Source organism: Salminus brasiliensis, chromosome 5 (assembly GCF_030463535.1).
Source record: "Salminus brasiliensis chromosome 5, fSalBra1.hap2, whole genome shotgun sequence".
NCBI lineage: Eukaryota > Metazoa > Chordata > Actinopteri > Characiformes > Bryconidae > Salminus > Salminus brasiliensis.
The window spans coordinates 12607671-12630288 of NC_132882.1; the positions used below are offsets into that span (position 1 = coordinate 12607671).

Sequence of the window (22618 nt, forward strand, 5' to 3'; positions counted from 1 at the left end):
GCACTGAACCTTCTGAAGCTCGCTGTATTCTGGTTCAGCTGCGGTTGTGGCTTTTAAGCATGATTTGTTTAATCTGTGTGTGATATTCTAAAACACGCTGGAGGCCACAAGAGGCCCTGGGTTGCCGGAGTTGCCCTCGACGGCAAGCGGTGTGAGGTCAGTGTAGCACGCCCTCGAGTGTATTACTAAAGAAATATTGAAAACGGTCACTTTAATACGTAACATAGTACATTAGTGTGTGAGTGTTGCTGTCATGCATATATCTCGTAGCTCCACAATGTCAACTTTAATGGAAGTCAATGTAAAAAAAATGCACACTCTATTTACTATATGTCCAAATGTTTGTGGACATCCCTTCTCATAAATACAATCAACTCATTTACGTTGCATCCATTGTTGACACAGATGCGCAAATACACACACATAGCTTGTCTAGTCCTTGTAGAGAAGTGCTGCCAATAGAATGGGACCTATTGACACCATGAACCGATTGGCACCATGTCTAACGCCAGGCGTGGGCTAGAGGGTTTAAACGCCCCCAGCATTGTTGAGCTGTGGAGCAGTGGAACTGTGTTCTCTGGTTTGATGGTGCTCCATCCATAACTAATAAACTTTTTTACCCATCCAAGCTTATAAAAGACATGATAGCACAGCCACATGTCGAAAAGTTCAGAATTTGCACAGACAAAAGCGATCAATTTTGGTCCGTTAAAACATCATGGCCTGCTTCTTTTGTTAACATGGTGGAGTTTGGATTCAATCAATTGGAATCAACCTACTAAATCTGAGGAACTGGTAGTTACATTTTGGAGTACGTTGCCCAACCCTGGCTGTAGTGTTTCTCAGAGTACCAATAAAAACAACAAAAGAAAATCTTAATTAAATAGTCATTATAAAAGTGATACTTTTCCAGTGCTTTTAATCCTTTATTTAATTAAACTAGAGGAGTTATACCTATAAGAGATTAAAAAATATATAAAAGTGAATTAAGTAAAAAAAATGCTTTGTCTGTGTTTAAGCCAGTAAACATTTGGGGCCAGTCCTCCCAGACCCAGATTAAGGGCTAATCCTAAACTTAAACAGTTCCCAGTAGTGAAATCCCTACTGGCACAATGAAGTTTAGTGGAAGATTAGGTTTAATCAGTGTCCTTGGTGTTCAGACAATGAGGACTGTTATTTATTGGTGTCATGATAACCCTACTGTCTCATTGTACTTGTTGGTCGTGTCCACAAAAAAGACAGATCACTGTTTCTCCTCCAGACTCCGGCTCCAGTATTTCATTATCATGACCGAGTCCATGCTGTGTGGATCTGATATGTGAGCTGTGAGCTCTGATTCTTTAATCTCTTCCCCTGGTAATGTGACTCCCAGGCTGTCGGTCTCCTGGAGAGCTTGGCTGGTGACTGAGTGTGAAAGGATTTGTAATGAGAAACCCACCTGTGGGGGGAGGCCTCCACCTTTCTAGCTGACTGGCACATGCCTCAACCAGTTAGAATGGTCCTGGCATGGGGCGAGCAGCTGGAAGTCTTCTGCAGATCCTCATCACGGTCATCCATCTTAGCGTGAAGTACTCACTCATGGTCAGGCACTCAACACACAGACAGTGTGAGAGTCCTCAGCAGTGCTTTGTTACAGTGTAGTAACTTACTTACTTGCGCCTCTAACGCACTGCTGTAGGGTGTAGCTATTTCCACACAGTATTGAATATGAAAACTACACAGGGTGTGAGAAATGAATGCAGTGTATGTTGCCTAAGACTTTTCTGCACATGTCTGGTATATCACATTTTATTGAAACAGGACAGCTGACAGTAAAGTGGGTGGGGAAGAAGATGGATTGGACACACCTACATTTTGTTTTCCACCCTGAAGGACTGGGTTTTGTAATGAGTTCCATGGTGTTGGAGGCGGAGCTTGGGTCTGTAAGCAGTAGCGCCATCTATAGTATATAGATATAGGAAAAGAGTGCAGTACCTGTAATGACCAAATCATTAATAACGACCCCTCTAAAAACACTGAGGTGAAACACATGCTAATAGATGTTTTGTTGTTGTTTAAGTATTTAAATGTATAAGCAATATATAATATATAAACTAAAACTAAAAAAATCTCCCAAACTATAATTAATTAAAATTTAAGCTCCTAAATGAGCTCGCTTTTTTATTTTACATTAAACGTTATTGAGACAGGCCTAACTCTAATGGGAGATTAATATAAATAATTATTCTTTAAAAAAACATAGTAATAAGTGATGAGACTCCAGTACCTTAAGTACCTTTGGGAACAGTGGGTATGGCTAATCACCTAATATCAGTACATGACCTCACTAATGCTCTAATGCTCTGAATGCAAACAAATCCTCACAGTAATGTTCTAACATCTAGTGTAGTGCCTTATCAAAAGAACCTAAAACTATGCTTCATCTCCACAGCGGAAGCAAGAGCTCTACTCCTGGCTTTAGCGAGAAATCAAACAAACACCTTCTTGGCTCTGTGCAGACCCCGCGTCCAGTCTCTTAGCACTTGATTCGTTGAAAACAGACCATCACTTCAACAAGCATATTATCCAGAGTACGATCATAATGTAATGTTCTGCTGTGTACCTGGACATTGTGGAACTGTGGCCAATGAACGGACTGATATGGCCGCTAAGAAAGCTCGAGAAGCAGAGATTAGTGAGGCACTTCTTCCATCATCAGCTCTACAACCTACCCTGAATCTGTATGTGGGGAATTGTAAGTGGCAGGAAGAATCGGATGAGCAGGACAGGAACAAATTGCACAAAGCTAATCCGTTCATTCACATGAGACAGACGCCGACCCCTCTAAATCGAAGAGATCCGTCAGTGATCACAAGATGCTGAATAGGCCACTCGAGGCTGACACTCATTTCGTCTCGGGGGAGACCATTTCCATTCAGGACACGTGCTGGAATTCTTGTCTCGCACCAATTACAAATACCCGATTTAAGACACTCACATCAAACTACAGTTATGAGATCCCGACTACACGCAGTGTTTCCTCAGGGATCCACCTTTGTCGAGTAGTATGAGACTAGACTGCAAACCAGGCTTTGTACTATTTAATTAGATCCATTTATACACATGGCATCTTTCCCCCACTGTGAACTGAGCTGATTCGAGCTGCACGGGCTGGATAGTTTACCTGAAGACAGGCTGCTTTTCTCAGTGTAAATTTCAGGTCACATGTGATGTACTGTGGCTCTCTGTGGTCTGGATATGGCTTTAATTTAGTATAGTACTGTAATAGTGCTGCATGGTGCTCATTGTGGTGCACTGAGGAATTGCAGAGTGGAAGTGTGGAAGCGCCTATGTGCAGGGCCAGTGCCCTGTATGTACCTTGTTATAATGCTTATATAATAAATTTCCCCTTTACACTTCACAACATAAAGACTGGCTGTAAACACTTACCTGAAAACTGATTTTGCTTGCTTAGGGAGCAAAGAGAACTGATTGGGTTCACCTGTGATTTGTTTACCTGGGTGAGTCCGTCCTCTGTAGAGGAGGAGGGACAGACAAAACCTGCAAGAGTAGTAAATTGGATAAGAAGTGTACACTGTGTTAGAAACATGGATTAATGATGTCATTAATGTAAATTATTAGTGAATGATTAGTAAGGAAGCACATTAAAATGATTTACTGTTGCATGTAAATAAATATTTAGATATATGAAGCATGTATATTCAACCCAGGCCAGTAATGGTAAATCCTAGAGAAGGAGCACCCCAAATATAAGCAGCATTACTGGGGGGGGGGTTCTTCTTTCAGCTTGGTGGAAGAGTGAAGGTGATTTGCTAACCATGTAGACTGCAGACTGTGTTTTTATACATGTCTCTATCTGGATTTAGTCATGAATATAGCCTCAGCTGCTGGTATGGCAAACAACAACTAAAACAGTATACTCCTCAACATGAACCGTATTTGTAATGGAAATGTGTGAGTGTAAAGAACCATTAGAAGGTATAAAGAACCTTCACAGGGCAAAGCTTCATGAATTTAGATTAGTCCTAATTTGTGGATGAGGTCTGATTGTAGTGTGCAGAAGATGCTTCTGCAGACGGTTTGCTTGCCTGGTGTGTGGACGTGGCTTTGGCACTACTGGTCTCGGCAACAGATTGCAAAGCCATGAGTCATGTGTTGATGTTGTCTTTTAGAGAGACGCTGGCCATCTGCTGCTGTTCTCACTTAAACCCTGCAGAGCCCTTTCAGTGCAGAATGAGGTAGTGATGCAGCGTTTAATGTAGCAGAACTGTCATTTCATCTCTAGTGTGCTTCAGCATAATGACTGATGTCTGTGAAGCCTCGTCCCACACTGTCATCAGAAGATAAATGTTGGCGTGCGAGTTGTGTAGGAACCAGTAGCCAACTTTAGCTTGTGTGTTGGTTAGTACTGTAAAAATGCACCTGAAGCTGTCGAGTCCATTCTGAAATGCTGTAATTGACTATAATAATATAATAAAATTGTACCTCATAATTGTTCAACATTTAAATTAATATTATTCATTAAAATGGTCTTATTTTGTTTATCATATTCATCTGTTAAAGCAGCATTATGTGAAAATTGGCATTTCTGGTACCTGGGCTTCCCCTGCAGTTGGGAAGTGTAGTTCATGCTTTGAGCCACCACTGAAGGACATGCTTTACACATGCATTTCTGGACAAGCTGAGAGATATAGAACCGGCGCAGAAGGGCTGACTCGGTAGATTAATATTACAGGATTTTACACACTAACATGACTCGCAGTGTTACACATTTCCCAATAGTTTTTTCATTCCTGCTTCTCCAAAGTTACATAGTGCAGTAGGCGGCCTGCTGAGCCCGGAGTAGCAGCGATAGCATCGCTGTTCTCCCTATCGCAGGTCAGTGGACATCAACATGATTTTAAAGCTTCTGTTTTAAGGTCTAAATAATACATAATGCTGCTTTAACTGACAAGCCTCTTAATTGACCCTGTTTGCTGGTTAATAGGGGTGTTTATGTAAATTAAAATACAAATAAAACTCCAACAGTGTCAAATTTGACAGAGCTATGATCACGCATGCTAGACATTCAATTTATAACACTCTCTAGTGCAGTTGCAGTAGTTAAACACCAAAGTTTGCAAACAATCAGCATCGACAGCACCTCGCTCCAGCATGGTCCTCTCATGTACTGCACATTAATTTTAATTAAATATATTTTAATTCATTTATTTAATGATTAGTGTAACTTAGTGGATAATAACACCACCTTCCCCATGGCAGACTGGAGTTTGATTTCCCAGCTGGACGAACACAGCGCACTGGGCAAGTCTCATAACTCTGCATTCTCCTACCTGTGTAATATATTTCAAAATGCAAGTCGCTGTGGAAAAGAGCGTCAAAAAAAATCCAAAATTGTAAATGTGGGATGAGTGTAGTATTACTTTATTACATCATTAAAACTGGTCTCTTGATAGCTTACAAAGATTAGTAGCTCCCAAATGATGACAAACATGTCTGAACGTGTCAAAAGTATTGTTTATTTTCATGTATTTTCCTCAACCCAGCTTCTAAGATGTGCCCTCATTCTGTGCATTTACATTCACATATTCATATTAGTGAACCAGACTAAATATAACAGGTTAATTATTTGATCTTTTTTCTGGGGCCAAAGTCAACTTCAAGCTATTTTTTAAATGTAAAATAATGTAATAATTTAAATATTTTATTAATTAAAACTGTTGGTAAATGCAAATTAAGTCTCTATACATGAGTTTATGTTTTTTTTTTATACATGATTTGATTTTAGCATTTAAACATTTTTCTAATAGTTGAATAATATAGAACTGATATTTAGTAACATTTTAAGTTCTAAAAATAGCTGGAAATCTTATAGTAAGGTTATTGTGTACTGTGTGCGTGTGTGTCTGTCCTAGTTCCTCCAGTCACATTTGTTTAATCAGTGTCTCTGAGTTGTACTAAAATGGTGAGTTTGTGATGTTTTGACTTGCCCCCCCCACAGCCATGTTTCTGTGCCTCTTCAGATTTGCTTGTGCAGAGCACGTCTGACCAACAGAGGGGGGTAAACAATTGCGTTTAGGCCCGAGCTGCTCCAGTGTCTGCACAGAGTGTGCTGGGAATGTCTCTGCCTCATTTATTTGGAAGGCAGATGTCTGGCATAGTTGGAATTTTATGGCGTGAACCTGAATGTGAAAGTCGAATGGTTTTGGCACTGAGGCAGTAAAAGCAGATCTGACAGGAGAAACTGGAGCTTCTTTACTGGAGAGGAGTTGATATTATTATTGAACCAGTTTGCTAGTAGTTAATGAGCCGCCATTCACAATCACTATTGTCCATCTCTTTTATGGTGCACATGAGAAGAAAGTGCTGTCACCAGGATTTCACAAGGACGCTTTTATGACACATTAGAATCAACAGGATTAGGCTGCTGATGCTCCCTGTTTAGACCTGTTTTATTTAGGGATGCACTGATGGCTCTTTTTCCTTTTCAGTACCGATACCAGATTTAAAATATCTGTCTAAACTGAGTACCGATACTAACTTAACACTGGATAGATCCTGATATTGTGTTCCACTTTTTATAGGTCATACTTTTTATATCTTATCCCAAATAAGATCTAATGATCTTGAAAGAACAGCATTGACAGGTGGAGTACCTGCACATTTGAAAAGTTGAAGAGCTATGAAAAAATTAAAATTGCCACAATGCAGAAACATTTGCATATAGGGAAGCAAAATTTTGCTAAGCTTCACCAACAGCTTTTTTAATTAATGTTTAAATTCATATTTCAGAGCAGTGAAAACAATCAGTTTAAAAACAAAAAGTGCTTATGCAGCAATTTTTCATTTAGCCACACACGTCTCAAGCGTTCTAGCGTGTGGCCTTTAAACAAGCTGCTTAAACTCCCAAAAAGTTCCATTAAATGTCTGTTTAATGGTAATAACTATTTATAGCTTACTAGTTTGACTTTACAGGTTGTTTAAACGTTTGGTTTCATAACAAAGTTTGCAAACAAAAATGTTCTATGAAAAAAAAATGTAGGGCGTCAGTAATCTTCATGGTATCGGTGCTCTCTATTGCCAATACCGATACTGTGGCAATTACACGCTTACACACCGCGTCGGTTTCAGTTTTGGTATCGGTGCAACGCTAGTTCAAACCTTTAACTCTCTGGGATGTGTCAGACTGGTTCAGCTCACATCAGCCGTAGATTTTTGTCTAGTCAAGCTTAAAGCAGCGTTATGTGAGAATTGGTATATTGTGCTGCTGGGCTCAAAGTGGCAACATTTTTATGGCATTTAGCCATAAAAACATCAACATCAGAGATGCCATTCTCCATATAACAAGTCCGTGAAGCATTAAAATGATTTCAAGCTGCAATTTCAGGGTAAAACTGCTACATAATGTTGCTTTAATGTGACTTCTGTAAATTTGATCAAAGCTGCCTAGGCCTTTCTCTCCCTGTCTGTCTGCCCCACCCTCTCTCTCTTCCTCTGGGTTCTTCCTAGTTGCCTAATAGTTGGGCTCTGTCTTCTAGATGAAGTGGCTCATATGGGTCAGAGGTGTGAGCTGAAGGAGCGATCGGCCTTATTGGTCAGTAACGAGGTAATTAGTGGGCCCTGGAGTGAGGAAGTGGGGTGGATTTCTCCTGGAACCTCTCCTTCCTCCCGCCTCACTCCTGGCGAAGTGCGAAATCTGGCACGCCCTGCCCAGCACCAGGGAAGCCTAATTACAGAGAGCGATGGCAGATTCTGGCCTCTCTTCCTCTCTCCTCATCTGGGGACCTGCTGCTAAAACACATTCTCTGCTTTAATTAGTACCAGGCTAAACAAGGCTCACATTCTAGTGCCCAGCTCCCCTCAGCTCAGGTGCTGTGGTGATGCAAGGCCAGCAGGTGACGCTGCCTCACTTTCGAAGCAGCTTTTGGACCTGCTGAAGCGTTGTTTTTTTCCAATGGGGGCTATGGCAGTGCAGCTGATAGGCCTCATTGCAGGCAGCAAATGAGCTCATTAAATGTTGGGTCTGTAATATTTTATTGACACATAATTTAATACAAAGTTTTTTTGGACGGAATTTCATCTTTTGTGGTTCCTGCAACAAAACCTTGGAACAGTGCTCGAATCAAATGGGAAATGAGGGAAATGGCCGCACATCTGTAGATGCATTGGTGTGCTCGTGTTTACTCTCTGTCTCTGTGTGTGAATCAAACCGAGGGTACGTCATTTGTTGCTCTTAGAGCTGGTCATCATTTTAGATGGTGTGGCTTCAGCATTCGGTCTCAAAGGCCATTCAGATGAAGGTGTTAATACAATGAGGAGATGGTAAAATAACTGGAACGGTTAAGGCCCCCAGTCAGACCCAAAGAGCTCTCTGTTTTAGGGATAACTGGGGATAGCTTAACTAAGAAAAAGTGAGTTCTGTAGGTTTTAGTGCTTCTGATGTTGGAACCACAGCAGTAATTCAGGGTGAAGGTTTTAATGGACCATAAAATGGTTTTGGAGCACTACAGCTCCAGCTAACTGGCCCACGTTGTGATGAGACGTGTATTAGTTCAGAATTATTATAGGATATTTCTGGATCTGATGCAGTTATGGGTTTATTTCTGGGGTTATTAGTTTATAAATGTGTTTATTTTATTTTTATTTATTTATTTTGTTTGTTTTGACTTTATTTAAATATCACTTCTTAAAACGAAATGTGTTGAGAATGTAAATCTTGGTGTGTTTATTATTGATATTTCACTGCTGTGCTGTGCTTTATTTAGTCATGCCAAAAATATTATAGTTTAGATGTTATGATTGTATTTAATAGAACTGTATGTAATCCAGTGGTATTACATGTCTGTTGTATTTATGGTCAGCAGTATTGTACTTTAGGAAGGGCATGGCATATAGCTCACAGTATTCCTCTGCTGTAACTTGCTCAATTCAGTTCATGCAATGAATTAGTAGATAAGTGAGGCCTGTTAAGTCAGGGGAAACCCTACACCGTGTCGTTCTTTGTGCTTTCATAACTGGAATCTGACACCTCTGTACTAGACCAAAAGTCTACTGTTCTAAAAGTTCCCTAATTGGAGGACTTTCTAGCTTATTATTGCCAGCAGTCATGTCACACTTATCACAACGTAACCCTAATATACTTTTTTACGTTTATCGCACGCTATAATACAAAAATGGGTTTGGCACCTCAGTGATGCCACAACCATTCATTCCTAGAGAGCACAATTAGCCTCACTCCCTCTGGGGGAGGTAGGATAGCCATTCCTCTTCCCCTTCCCACCACTCAGTATGATGCTAATCAGTGTGGGTGTCAGTGGGTGTCTGTTAGCTGAGATTACAGAATTGGCTGTTAGCGTTCTCCTCCTAGCTCGTTCGGTTTCCCATTGATGCTGCATAAGCGGCAGTTCAGAAAGATGGAGCAGAGGAAGCATTCGGTTCTTTAGTACTGGTAGCATCTTGTGATAAGGGAAGACCTAGGTAATGTGTGGGGATTAGAAATGGAGAGACATCTGGAGAAACCGATCCAAATGTTGGATTTGGGCAACGTATAGTCAGTGTCACGCAAAAGCCTTGTGTCTCCAAAACAGCAACTTTACAAGAGAAGAAAAACTCCTTAACTTTCACAGCTTTTACTCTCGTTAGTTAAAAAAAAGTTTAAAAAGTCATTTTTGGGGCATTTCTATTGGTCCATTCATTAAGAAATTCAGGCACAATGTAAATAACAGATTCGAATTGTATGTGAAAAAGTGAGAAACAGGTGGTGATCGTGTTTTTGTGGTGATATTAAAGATCTGGTCAGAAATATCTTTTGTGTTTCTCTCACACTTGCAGGATATTCAGGATAGAGGTGACACAGTACCACTTTTTATTTTCAGATCTTGATACCGACATTGAAACCTAAACGTAGACTTTGATGCACAAACTACCTAAACCTTCTCCCACCCCACAGGAAGAACGAAACACAGCTAATAGCATCACAGTAGGGCTGGGCAATATGATGACATTTTATTGTATCGTGATAAATTTAGTTATTGTGATACTGTTAATACTTAAATAACACTGATCAACTGTAAGTTTCATTATAGACAGTGTAATTAGATGAAGTGCAGCAGATTTTGAATAAAAATCATTGTGTTCAGTACGGGAGAGGATCTGAATAGCCTGAATAGAACCTGTTGCTACTGATGTATTTAGTCTGTGATTACGTCGTATTATCGTGATCAATATCATGTATCGTGAAAAATGTTTTTAAATATCACGATATAGTATTTTTACCATATCGCCCAGCCCAACGTTACAGCGTGACCGTGGGTTGTTTTAGCCTTGCTCTGTTAAAGGGCTGAATCTGATTCTTTCTTTTTTTTTATCAGATATCCGATCCAGAATTTTCTGCAGATATTGACCCAATACCGATACCCATAAGCCATCTCTAATTTTAGATTTAGATTTTTTTATGAGGAAGATATTTGGCAGTTGCAGCCCTAATGAAAACCTTCATATCTCAAGATCTGCTCAAATAGTCCTTGGGCTGAAGTCCAGTATCAGTGGTGCTTTCATGTTGTTGAGGCTAATGAGGACTTCGGCCAAACTGTATCTTCAGTCCTCTGGAACAATGAGTCTTTTTCTGCCTCTGTGCTCTGGGGGCTCATATAGGGCACCTGGAATGCATCCTCCAAAATCTCAGCGGAAATAATAAATTTGAGGAGCAGTTACTGGTGCTCCCAGAGTTGCACCTGGTGGAGCTAATTACTGCTACCCCATACCCCCCTTCGTCTGCCTCTTCCAAGTCCACTTTAGCTGGGGTGAGGGGTCCAGGAGCAAGCCCAGCCCAGCCCAGCACTGGATCCTAATGACAGGAAGGCCTGGGATTACCTCTGCTGGTCGAAGTGGGCGGTTTCCTCTGCTTTAAGTAGTTGTATGCCTACTTTTACTACTTTACCACTTTACCTAAGCGGCCTGAGTTGGGCCTGTTTATTAGATATTTTTTTGAAGCAGTGTATCATGGCGATGCACTGCATAGCTAGCTGTGTTTCTCAGAGGTTTTTAATAATTGAAACCTTTATCACCACAGTCTGCAGGTTTTGCCTGAGACTCCATGTCAGTTTTGCACGTCTGGATTTTGATCATAAGCCCTTATTCCCAACCACAGGCCTTGCTGTAAACATGTCACCATGACGAGGGCCACACGAAAGCATGAGGATAAAGAAGGATTTTGGGAGGCACTCATGTCTGAACAGTAGATTGATGTGGGGAGGAAGGGAGGGGGTGTTTTACATGTGGTGTATAAGTAGAAGGTCCTGGCGGATGTATAGGTGACCGGTAATATCGGTCAGTACTGAAGTCCACACACTTTATCCATATCTGCTGCATACAATTACCAGCTCGTTGTATACTATGATGACTTAAATGAAAAATAATGATAATAAAAAGAAACACACATTAGAACCCCCCTGCCCCTCATGTGTCAGGTCTTTATTCCAGTATTACACTCTGAACAGGTAGATTTGAACGCAAAACACCATAATGCTTCAAATAAGGAAAACACATGCAACACGCCTACCAAGCTAACCTTTATTATGAGAATAAGCCGTTTAAACTGGGTGTAAGAACTGACAATCATTTGACAATTCTTTAGAGATGATTTCACAGTCATATTGGTATCAAATAATTGCTTGTAATTTAATTAAATCTAATTAAAATTGTCGCAGTCGAACGTGTGTTCAGACTTGACCAATATTTCAAACTGATATTTCGTGATCTGTTTATTGAACTCCAGAAGAGCTATCGGCGACATTGGGCGTCTGCACTTAAATATATACATTTTATTCATTTTACTGCTGTTCCAACTCTACAAAAAATCTGTTATACTGATCCCATTAGATTTTGTCCCAATTTTAACATTTGCTAAATGTTTATATATCAGTATTTGTATTGCCAGTTGTCAGTACAGTACAAAGTCAGACCTCAGACCATACAATTCATTGTTGTCAAAGTACTGTTTAACCGCTTAAAACCTTAGCTATATTACACCCTATGGCTTATTATTATTATTTTGTAACTACAGTGGCTACAGTGCAAACAAGCTTACTATAGGTATAGAAGTGTGTAATAAACGTTTACACCCACCGCTGGGTTCTGGGATTATTCATATGTAACAAAAACTACTGAAATAGTATAATTCAGTGTAAATGTACTGTTATAATGGCTGATTGGTTATTAAATTTTTTTGTTATCTATATCGGTCAGACAAGACTCTCAGCTGACCTACTGAACAGCATTGTTTCCGGTATCCTGATCAGGTGCTAAAAGCTGAATGAGGTACAACCAAACAAGACCGGACTGAGATATTTCTCCCGCCTCTCTCACGCCCCGTTTTGTTTGTTTTTCACAGTCTAATAATACTTCTCTCCATTTGTCATCGTCACTCATTCACCTCCCTTCTACCCACAGCCAAGGCGTGATGCAAATTTTGGCTCAGTTTTAAAGCGATGGTTCAGCCAGAAGTCAAATGTACACAATGTTCTCCGCTTAGCCCAAATGTAATAAGTCAGGCCAGGCATCTTTGCTTCGTTTAGCCTCATTAGTGCAGAACTAAAGACATGGTTCTTTCTACACTAAAGAGGATAACCAGGAGGGAGGGAACAGTACAGCAAATTATATTATATTGTTGTATCCTGAGTTGCAGCGGTGTACCATGGCATACCAACAATTGGTGGTTATCACACTGTGAACATGTGCTCAATGCTGGTAAGATAAGATAAGATAATCCTTTATTAGTCCCACAGTGGGGAAATTTTCAGTGGTATTGGGGGGAAAACAAAGCAGTCAGTCAATTAATGAAAAAAAGAAAATAATCAGCAGACAAATCCATAATGACAATAATCATTAGCTAGATATCATGTAGTATAAAAAAGCTCCACCCCATTTATTTATTTATTTATAAAAGAGAGACTTTTTATGTACTTTTATTATTAAAAATAGATAAAAACAATCACATCTGTTGTAAAGCATTTGGTTTTTATTATTTTAAGGGTCATTGTATCTGATAATGATAATAATTTAAACAAATAAATAAATAATAAAAATGATAGGTTGTGTGTTTGTTTGGTACAAACATATTAGTTCTTGGCTGCAGCGTTAGATTATGGGTAAAGCATAGCTTTGCTTTCAAATATTGTTACATAATCTGAGCATAGTAACATTTACATAACGCAAATTTTACCTTATTCTTGATCTGAGTACTGAGTACTAATTATTCTGGCTATGAAGTAATGGTGTATAGCTAACACTGTATCAGCCATGCTGAAGGCTGCATTTGGCCACACATTTGGTCACATAAAGTTTCAAACCAGTCAAGTCCACCTAAGTCATGATTACCCAGATTCCAGTCCATTTTAGATTACCCAGAATTCTGTGTAGAGTATGACCAGTCATGATTTAGCAGTGCAGTTGGGACGAGAAATAAAAAATATTTTGCCAAGTTGACTTTTCGCTTAAACACTACATTGAGTAGCGATGTATGTGTCCGTGTGGAATATAGAGTCAGAAGTAGAAGGAAGGACAGACCACCATGGTGGACCACCTGTCTGTGTGCTGGACCACCTCTCTCTCCTGCGCTGGTCTGGCTGCAGGCCCCTGATTGGCAGCTGGCCCTGGGGGAGCCCTGCAGGGCTTCCGGACGCTAGCGTGTGATTTACGGAGTGTGCAGGGGATTGATCCACAGCTAATTGCGTGGCTGTTGAGCAGAAGTGTGTGTTTGTGATTGTCTGAATGTGTGTATGGAGGTTTCATAGCTCTAATCGTTTCTGCTTGTTAGGCTGCAGGACAATCAGGGTTTCTCCCCACTCCTGTATCTGGGGTCTCTCACACACTCAGGCCCTGCACTCCTGCACACACACCCCACCCTCTGTTTTTAAGCAGAAGAGTAGTGCTGATCCTAATGCGTGTGTGTGTGTGTGTGTGTGTGTGTGTGGTAGGCACTGGAAAGTGTCTGATCTCTCTAATGAAACACTTCAGTAGGAGCATGTCCTGAGTGGACAGCCCTCAGCATTGGCAGGGATCAGATGAACACACAGTTCTGTAGGATCTGATACGATGGTGTATCAGATAAGGAGGCTGACAGTTTGCTCTATGTTTACATGTTAATATTAAATTTTCACTTCCTGGAAGTGCTTTTTAGCTGGTGAGCTTTGTTATAACATCACTGCTACGCGAAAACCTGATATATCCAAAATGACAACTTAACAGGAGGAGGAACAAAAGCTTCGTAACCCCTTAAACAGCCTATGGGCCACAGATGGGCCAAAAGTCCCGTTATTACAAACTTCTATCCCCAAGAAATAATAGCTTGTACAGACGTCCCTGTAGTTACTGAGTAATACACCTTAGTGTATAATAAGTCTTTGAGTGTTAAGTGGTTCAAACTTTCATTAGAACCCAATGTATACAAATATATATTCCAAGACTTTTGGAGTATTTCTTTTTTTACACAATGTAAAAAAAACTACTGCCACATTCAAATGATATTTTGGCATAAAAGTGAAACAATATAGATACATAACTGCAGTTGTATAGATATAAAAAAAAACATATTTTTAAATGATCCAAATATTATTGTTATAGAAATTACATGCAAAAATCAGCATATTTAAGCGGAGGTTGTTGATAAAAGCACACTTGTTTTGTTTGTCTGATACAAACCTAAAAGCTTCAGATCTATTTTAGTGTTTATTATGTTGTGTGATGTTGTGCGATAACAGTCCAGCAAACTCCAAAAGGCTGCAGTTATCATTGTTATAACTGTGTGCATTATACAAGTAGGTTTAGCTAGATCTTGTTGTATTTGATAATCTTAAATTATAAAGTACAATATTTCCTAATAATTAGCTGTGATATCAGAATCATATCGGCAGAAATGTATCATCTGATATTTGCTGTTTTTTTAAAATAATTTTTATTTTTTATTATTACAATCTTTGAAGATCTTTGATCTCCAGAAGAGTAGAACGTTTGCATGACGCTGGACTAGTGAACTAAATATCTGCATTTTAATCATTCAGGTAGATTGTATCCGGTTTTTGTAACATTTTATAAACCTTTAACTCACAGTAATCATAGTTCTCCATTATCTCACTTTATTTTACCATCATTCGACTTTTCATCCGATACGACTAGACGATCAGAGAATGATGGGTTCCTATTTGAGTCTATTTGAGAGGTTCCTCTCAAGGTTTCCTCCTCTCGCTCTGAGGGACTTTTTCCTGCTCCTGGCTCGGACTCAGATCTATATAGCTAAATTAAAATATTTAGCTATATAGATATCTAAATATGGTGCACCCCTAATAATAATACACTCTCCATGGGTTAATGAGTTAGTCCAGAGCTAATGAATACTTCTGTGGAATGTGCTTCTTCTCCTTGCTCTCGATTATTTAGAGGTAAAGAAGCAGCAGAATTTCTCTCCTCATCGAGAGCTTGTGTTTCATTTCTATCCCACTTCAAGCAGTGCTTTATTTACTCCAGTCTGTTAAATCTGTCTTTTTTATTTATTTCTAAGTAAAATCATTAAAAATATAATCTGAAGATTAACTTTAACATTGAATATCATTACGATCAGTTGGTGTAAACAGCAGCTCCAGTGGTGTGAGTGACTGTCCCGCCTGCAGGCACCGTGTGAAGAGCCCTCAGCTGCTTGGCAGGGGTTGCCCGGGTGACTACCAGGTGGTAGCGTCTGCATGCCTGCGTAATTATGAGGTGCCGGAGAGTGTGTGTGATGCCACGCTGGCCGGAATTGCGCTGCAGACACGCACACACACACACACACACTCTCTCCGGGGGTGTAGTGTGGTTCCTGGAGAACTGAGACAAATATGGTTTAGTTTAAACAGGGCAGAAAGCAACGTGTTTATTCACAGCAGCAGCATAAAGAGAGGCATTGAGATGCATTGCGGGGTGTGTGTGTTTGTGTATGTGTGTATGTGTGTGTCTAGGTGGAGGCAAAGTCTCATTAGATGAAGTCCCTTTTTGTGCAGCGTTTGTGTTAATGGTGTTGAATAATGCCCGGAGAGATGGGCATCTTGAAGCGATTACCCTGGCAGGACAGAGAGAATGTGGGCAAAGCCAAAGAAAAAGAAGACGTGAGGCTCTGGGACCTGCAGCAGGAGCGTCACTGGAGGCACTGGTAGTAAAAGCCTTCTCCGATTAAAAAAAAAAACTAGCTTAACCCCTTGTACTCCCCTTGGGCTAATTATTCCATTATTAATCCTTATTAATTAAACTATTATAAAATATTTGGAATAAATGATTGGTTAGGAATATCTAATGGTGTCCCACAAGGTTTTAGCTTGGGGCCTATAAATCTGATGTTAATTATGACAGTAATAGAGGTATTAGAGTGAGGAACTGAAGTGTGAGCTTACACACAGGATCTAATGGGTTAATCTGCTTGAAGGAATACTCCAGTGGTTTTCAGCCTAATATCTACCTGCTACATCTGTAGTGTACAATCAGTTGCCACAGGCTGTAACATACAGCTCTGTGTAAAAGTTTTAGACACCTGTAAAAACGTCTTATCTGGGCAGCCAGTGTTTATCTGCTCAGTAAAACACTATTATTAGAAAACGTTTAAATAACAGTAATACAAGAAGTCATGGTTTACATCTCCATGTCCATTAGAACATCTCCAAAGCTCTCCTCGTGGGCGTCTAGTATTATTTATAGTGATCATCCAACACCTGGTTTGGTAAATCAGTGCTTAATGATGTTAATATGGGTGAGCTGCTGATGGAACACATCCACAGGGTGGCTGGGGGTGTCGGGTAAGAAATCTGAAGACAAGCTTTGTTCTTCAGATTAGCTGAGATGATGGCATGAATGGAAAATAGCTGTCCATGATGACACGGATGACAAGTATTTTTTTAGGTTATCTTACTAAGACATCTGGCTTTTTTGAAAAACACAGCTAAATGCTACTGCTATCACCCTGCACAGAGCCTCAAGTCAAAGGTCAGTCTGTTTGGAAAGGTTCTCCTTTGCCTTTTAAGCCCAAAGTCAAGTCTGACCAATAGCAGATCAGATTACTACTACATTACTATTGGATGGCCCTGAATTTGGATGCAGACTATCCAATTAACTGAGAAATTAATGCTATGTGAAGTGATCCTCAGCCACTGGGTCAGTGGTTTCACTTGGTCTAACTTAACACCAGGGGGCAGTAGTCTCACACAGCCCAGCACAACCTGCTCCTTCCAGTATTAAGTGGATGTCATTTGTTTAAGAAAGTCTGTCTCCACAACACTGATCCTGGATCAGAGCTCAGTTTCTGTGCCTGAGGTATAAAGTGTTGGGCTGGTTCCAGGTTGGTCATTTCTAGGTGTCTTTTACTCACACCAGGCCAACAGGATTGGATAGCTAAAAGAAAGAGCAGGGGTTCTTTGGTTCCTGGAAGCAGAGACTGCCCATGAGGAGCAGCACTAGCATGGAGCAGACCAGATGTCTGGGACACGCTGCAGAAAGAGTGTGTCTAATGTGGTGCAACATGTACCCGAATGACTAACTGTTATTTTCGCAATTAAGTCAAAATGAAACCAAAATGCTGGAAAGACGAACCATGTAACTTCTCTTTCCACATATTTAGTGAGGACCTCTGACTAATTCTGCCGTCAATTTAGGTTTTAATGACGAAAACTTTATTAATGGAGGTAATTGCCATCTGGGAGTGATTGGGGTTGGGTGAGTGGTGAGAAATCGCTGTCGTTTTAGAGAACCACTGGGTGAGACAGTGAAGTGAGTAATAGCTTGAGTAAGGCTCATAGAGGCCCTGAATCAGAGAAGTGTGCCCAGCCTGTTTGAAAAGGGTCTCCCAACAGTCTCCCAAAGTCAGAATTCTCCAACAGCAGATGTGGTAAGGGCAGTCCTGACTTATAGGGCCATACTGACCTCAGACGCAAGTTATCCAACTGAGACATCCTGCTTTTTACAATACTGTTCCTACAGAGCTCTCTCACACCAGTCAATCTCTCTCTCTCCCTTTCACAGACACAGACCCTCGTGTACTGGAGAAACAGGAGCTGCAGCAGCCCACATATGTTGCCCTCAGCTACATTAACAGGTGACACACACCAAAGACACACACACACACACACACACACACACCTTTGTTAAACCTATATAAATAATATGCAGTTTATGAAAAATAAAGTACTAATTGTGGGGTGTGCAAAAGTTTGGACACCTCACTAAAGCCATTCTCACACCTGCACCGATGTGAACACAGTAGTCACACTCCCATGCAAATCAAAACAACCGCACCGAGACCCTTGAGAGGAGGTGGTCTGCCTCTGGTTCCAAGGAAACTCTGGAGCGGGACGTTTGTGGTTAGAACGGGACCTGTCCTCAAACCATCTACCCAACTAAGTGTTGGGTAGATGATTTTTTGGTAACACTGTATGTCCAAATGTTTGTGGACACCCCTTCTAATAAATGCATTCAGCTACTTTAAGTTAGATTAGGACTCTCTGGAGAAGATAAACATGAACCTATTGGCACCATGCTGCCTAATGCCAGACTAGTGGGGTATAAAACGTCCCAGCATTAAGCTGTGAAGCAGTGGAGCTGTGGTCATTGCACAAAGGCCTTGGTAACTGCCTGATGAGTTGGATTAGGTGTGCAAGAGTCTACAGTAGGGGTGGGTGATAGGGTAAAAAAAATATTGTAGCACAATATGCAAAGGCATTTTCACAATGCACGTAATTATTGCAGTATTTTGACAGACAAAATTCATCAGTAGCGGCAGATTCTTAAAAACTGTTATTCAAATACTATCTCTTACTTAGTACAATGACATATATTCAAAATATGCAGTATTTTATCCAATCTTTATATCCACTGTGTATCACAATAACAAAATTGATCACAGTATGATAGAATAGTTATATTGCCCGCCCCTAGTCTGCAGTGCTGTGGCCTGGAACGAACTAGTTTGACACTGGATTTTGTTCATAGCATCTCATCACTGTCACTTAAAAAATATATTTACAAAATGGCAACTTTACAGGAGAGGTAAAAAAAAAATCTTCTTAACTTTCAATGTAAATCAATGCAGAAAAAATATCCAAAAGTAATTGTGGAGCATTTCTATTGGTCCATTCATCATGCACTTTTAACATAAAGTAAAGAACAACTGCTGGATTCAAATCATCTCAAATATTAAAGAAAAGAAAAAAGAAAAATGAAGAGACAAAGTTTTTGTATGACAGAGAGGATAATCTGTTTTGCCTACATCCAGTGCTTCATTCTCAAATAAGTAGCCTTTTAGCATTTTGTTAAAAGAGTTACAATACAATAGAACCAATGTACGTTTTCCTGTTTATGGTAATACACACTGCTGTATTGCCATGCATGGTAGTGTTTTAGATTCTTGAATGGCTCCAGTCCCTTTATGGTTCTGTTAGGGACTTCAAACCAGCACAGGAACCTACATGTGCTCCTCAGACTGCAGAGGCTGCAGAGGCTGCATCAGCTTGTGTTATGACATTCTGTGTGCATTGTGGTTTCTGTATGAATCCTTTGGGATGGAAGAGTGAGAGGGACTCGTATGCTGTTGGACCGGCGGCTTATGTAACAAAGAGGAGCCGCTTCTGTCTCCACTTGATGTGGTTTCAAACTGTAATCTGTTAATTTCACCCCAGCTTTAACAATGTCTGTGTGAATGTTTTATGTTTATGACACACGTTTATTAAGGCATTTACAATGTAACAAAACAACTAGTGCTGAATGCTGACATTTGATTTAGGAGAGACCACAGCAGATCAACGTGCTGTATACACGTTCATTAAAGAAGAATGATCATGCTTTTCATCTCTCTCTCTCTCTCTCTCTCTCTCTCTCTCTCTCTCTCTCTCTCTCTGTTTCTTTCTAGGTTTATGACTGACGCAGCAAGGCGAGAGCATGAGACTCTAAAGAAGAAAGTTCAGCCGAAGCTTTCCCTCTCGCTGACAGGCAGCCTATCGCGAAACAGCGTGTCTACACCCCCCCGACACAACAGCGGCAACCTCACTCCACCTGTGACCCCACCCATCACACCATCTTCCTCCTTCAGGAGCAGTACCCCTACAGGTAAACACCTCAAACACACGTTGGCTATTGCAGCAGTTCCCTGTTCCTTAACCCCTTAGACTCTGTATGTAAGCCCATAACAGTCATAACTAACATCATTAACATCAGTTTTATAGGCCCCAAAATATAACCCTGTGGGACTCCACAAAATATGCTAACGGTTACCAAATAATAATAACCGAATAATAAACATGCAGCTTTGTAGGACTGCACAATATATTGTTTGAGCACTGTTTTCTCAATGTGCTCAAGTGTCAATTTTTTTTTGCTGCTTGATGCAAAAGGAAAATTCTCACTGTTTTCATTTTCCATTGCATATCTACCATCTACCATACACAAACCCTGAAAATTGTCTTTATTGTTGCTCCTCCAGGCTCAGCACGCTGGCTACTGCCCTGTGTAACTTTAGCAAACCTGCAAGAAATGCATGACGCTGCAAAATCCCGAGTCATATTTGTGTAACATTACTTCTTATTAGTTATTAAGTCTTATTAGTCTATACGGTTCTTTCACTTCAGATGCCGGTTCTGTATTTCTTAGCTTGTCAATAAATGCATGTGTAAAGCATGGAAGCTCAAAATGCAGTTTGCTGCTTTAGTGCAGTGGTTTAAAAGTGAATTCCACTTCTCAGCTGTAGGGGGAGCCCAGGAGCGGAAATAATACCAATTCTCACATAATTCCATTTTTTATTCTGTGCCTGTGAGCAAACATTGAAAATAGTGATATTATCAAACCCTTCATCTGCTGACACCGTGGCTCTGTTTTCCCATGGCCCTTGGTGGTGCGTCATTTCTTCTCCAACCACCACAAATTAGAAGTTTTCAGGGCATTTTATTTGTGTGGGTTTGGAGAGCAACCCAAATAGTCTTCTAGTTGCTGGCATCATACTATGACTGCGCATTAACCCGTAACCCTTCACCGGACGCTCAGATGTTTTTCCATAAAAGCACAATGGCAGCCTGTCCTGAGGGATCGTACGCTACGATAATGACACAGCAATGAAGGCATGCGAGAAATATGATAATGTCCGTTCTTTTGCCCAGCTGGGGGCCCATGGGAAATGTAGTTTTTTTGTCTGTGTGCTCCATGCAGGTAGTGAGTACGACGAGGAGGAAGCAGACTATGAGGAGTCAGACAGTGATGAGTCCTGGACCACCGAAAGTGCCATTAGCTCCGAGTCCATACTCAGCTCCATGTGCATGAATGGAGGCGACGAGAAACCATTTGCTTGCCCCGTGCCTGGCTGCAAGAAGAGATACAAGGTAGGGAGCGGATGCAGACATGCTTCTTACATGTGGGTCCGAGGCCTGTAAGTCATATTGGAACAGGGAACAACTGAGTAATCAGTAATTTGGACAAAAGCGACAGACCAAAACCATCTGTTTCAGAGGGCCGCTCAGGAAAACTGTAATGCTGCAGACTCTGAAACCCAGCGGGGGATTATTTGAAGCTATTGATAGAGTGGGGCTCTAGGCTGATGAAAGCTCTGAGAACAGACTCCTGTGAGGCATTTTGAGTGGGAATGCTTTTGCATGCGAGTAAATGTAAATACGGCCATGCAGTCCACTTAAAGGGCTGCACGGTTTTATGGGTTTTTCCGCTGGCATCTGGTGCGCGCTGCCGCGATGAATTATGTACAGCTTGAGTGAACTGTATTCATTAGGAGGCACAGGAAGTGGCTGGTGACAGTCACAAGCGAGACTTTCCATGTTCAGATAGGCCGTCAGATGTGGATTTAATTTGGCCTGGGCTGCTTCCCTCTGTACCTGGTCTTGCCTCCAGCAGAGTGACAAGTTACCCGGCTTTTCGGAATATCGGGCCCACTGCTTTCTCCAGTACGTGTATTGAGAAGGTGATGCTGCCTGTTAGTGCTGCTCAGTGTGGCCTGAAAATCTGTCTGTTCTCTGAGGGCGTCACTAGCGTAGAGTAGAGCATTAGAGTATCAGGAGAGCTTTACAGTCAGTGCACATATTTTCTGATTAGAACCAGTATGCCCAGATCTCTGCTGCATTGCCAGTATACACCTGGTGTGAATGTGTTCAGTAAAGATGGTCCACAAGTACCACATACAGTGAGTCCAAGAAGTATTTGATCCCTTGCTGATTTTCTTCGTTGGCCCACTAATAAAGACATGATCATTCTATACTTTTAATGGTAGATGTATTCTTACATGGAGAGACAGAATATTAAAAAGAAAATCCAGAAAATAAATCTAAGGAATATATATTAATTGATTTGTATTTCATGGAGTGAAATAAGTATTTGATCCCTTAGTATTCATTAGCAGTTCTGGCTTTTACAGACCAGTTAGACACTCCCAATCAACTTGTTACCTGACCTGAAGCCACCTGTTCTCACTAATCACTTGTGTGAAAAACACCTGTCCACAGAATCAGACAGATCACACAGATTTCAAGTCTCCAACATGGGTAAAACCAAAGAGCTGTCACAGGACCTCAGAGTCAGAATTGTTGACCTTCACAAAGCTGGAATGGGCTACAAA

At 40.8% G+C, this 22618-nt stretch overlaps 1 protein-coding gene across 1 annotated transcript in view; it reads left to right on the forward strand.

The window, feature by feature from the left end:
• jazf1b (JAZF zinc finger 1b) overlaps positions 1–22618 on the forward strand; it is a 33307-nt gene that overhangs the window by 5278 nt on the left and 5411 nt on the right. The window contains exons 2-4 of the mRNA XM_072679399.1: positions 18037–18109; positions 19919–20115; positions 21208–21377. Of these exons, the coding sequence (XP_072535500.1) occupies positions 18037–18109; positions 19919–20115; positions 21208–21377 (440 nt within the window). The remainder of the gene's footprint in view (positions 1–18036; positions 18110–19918; positions 20116–21207; positions 21378–22618) is intronic.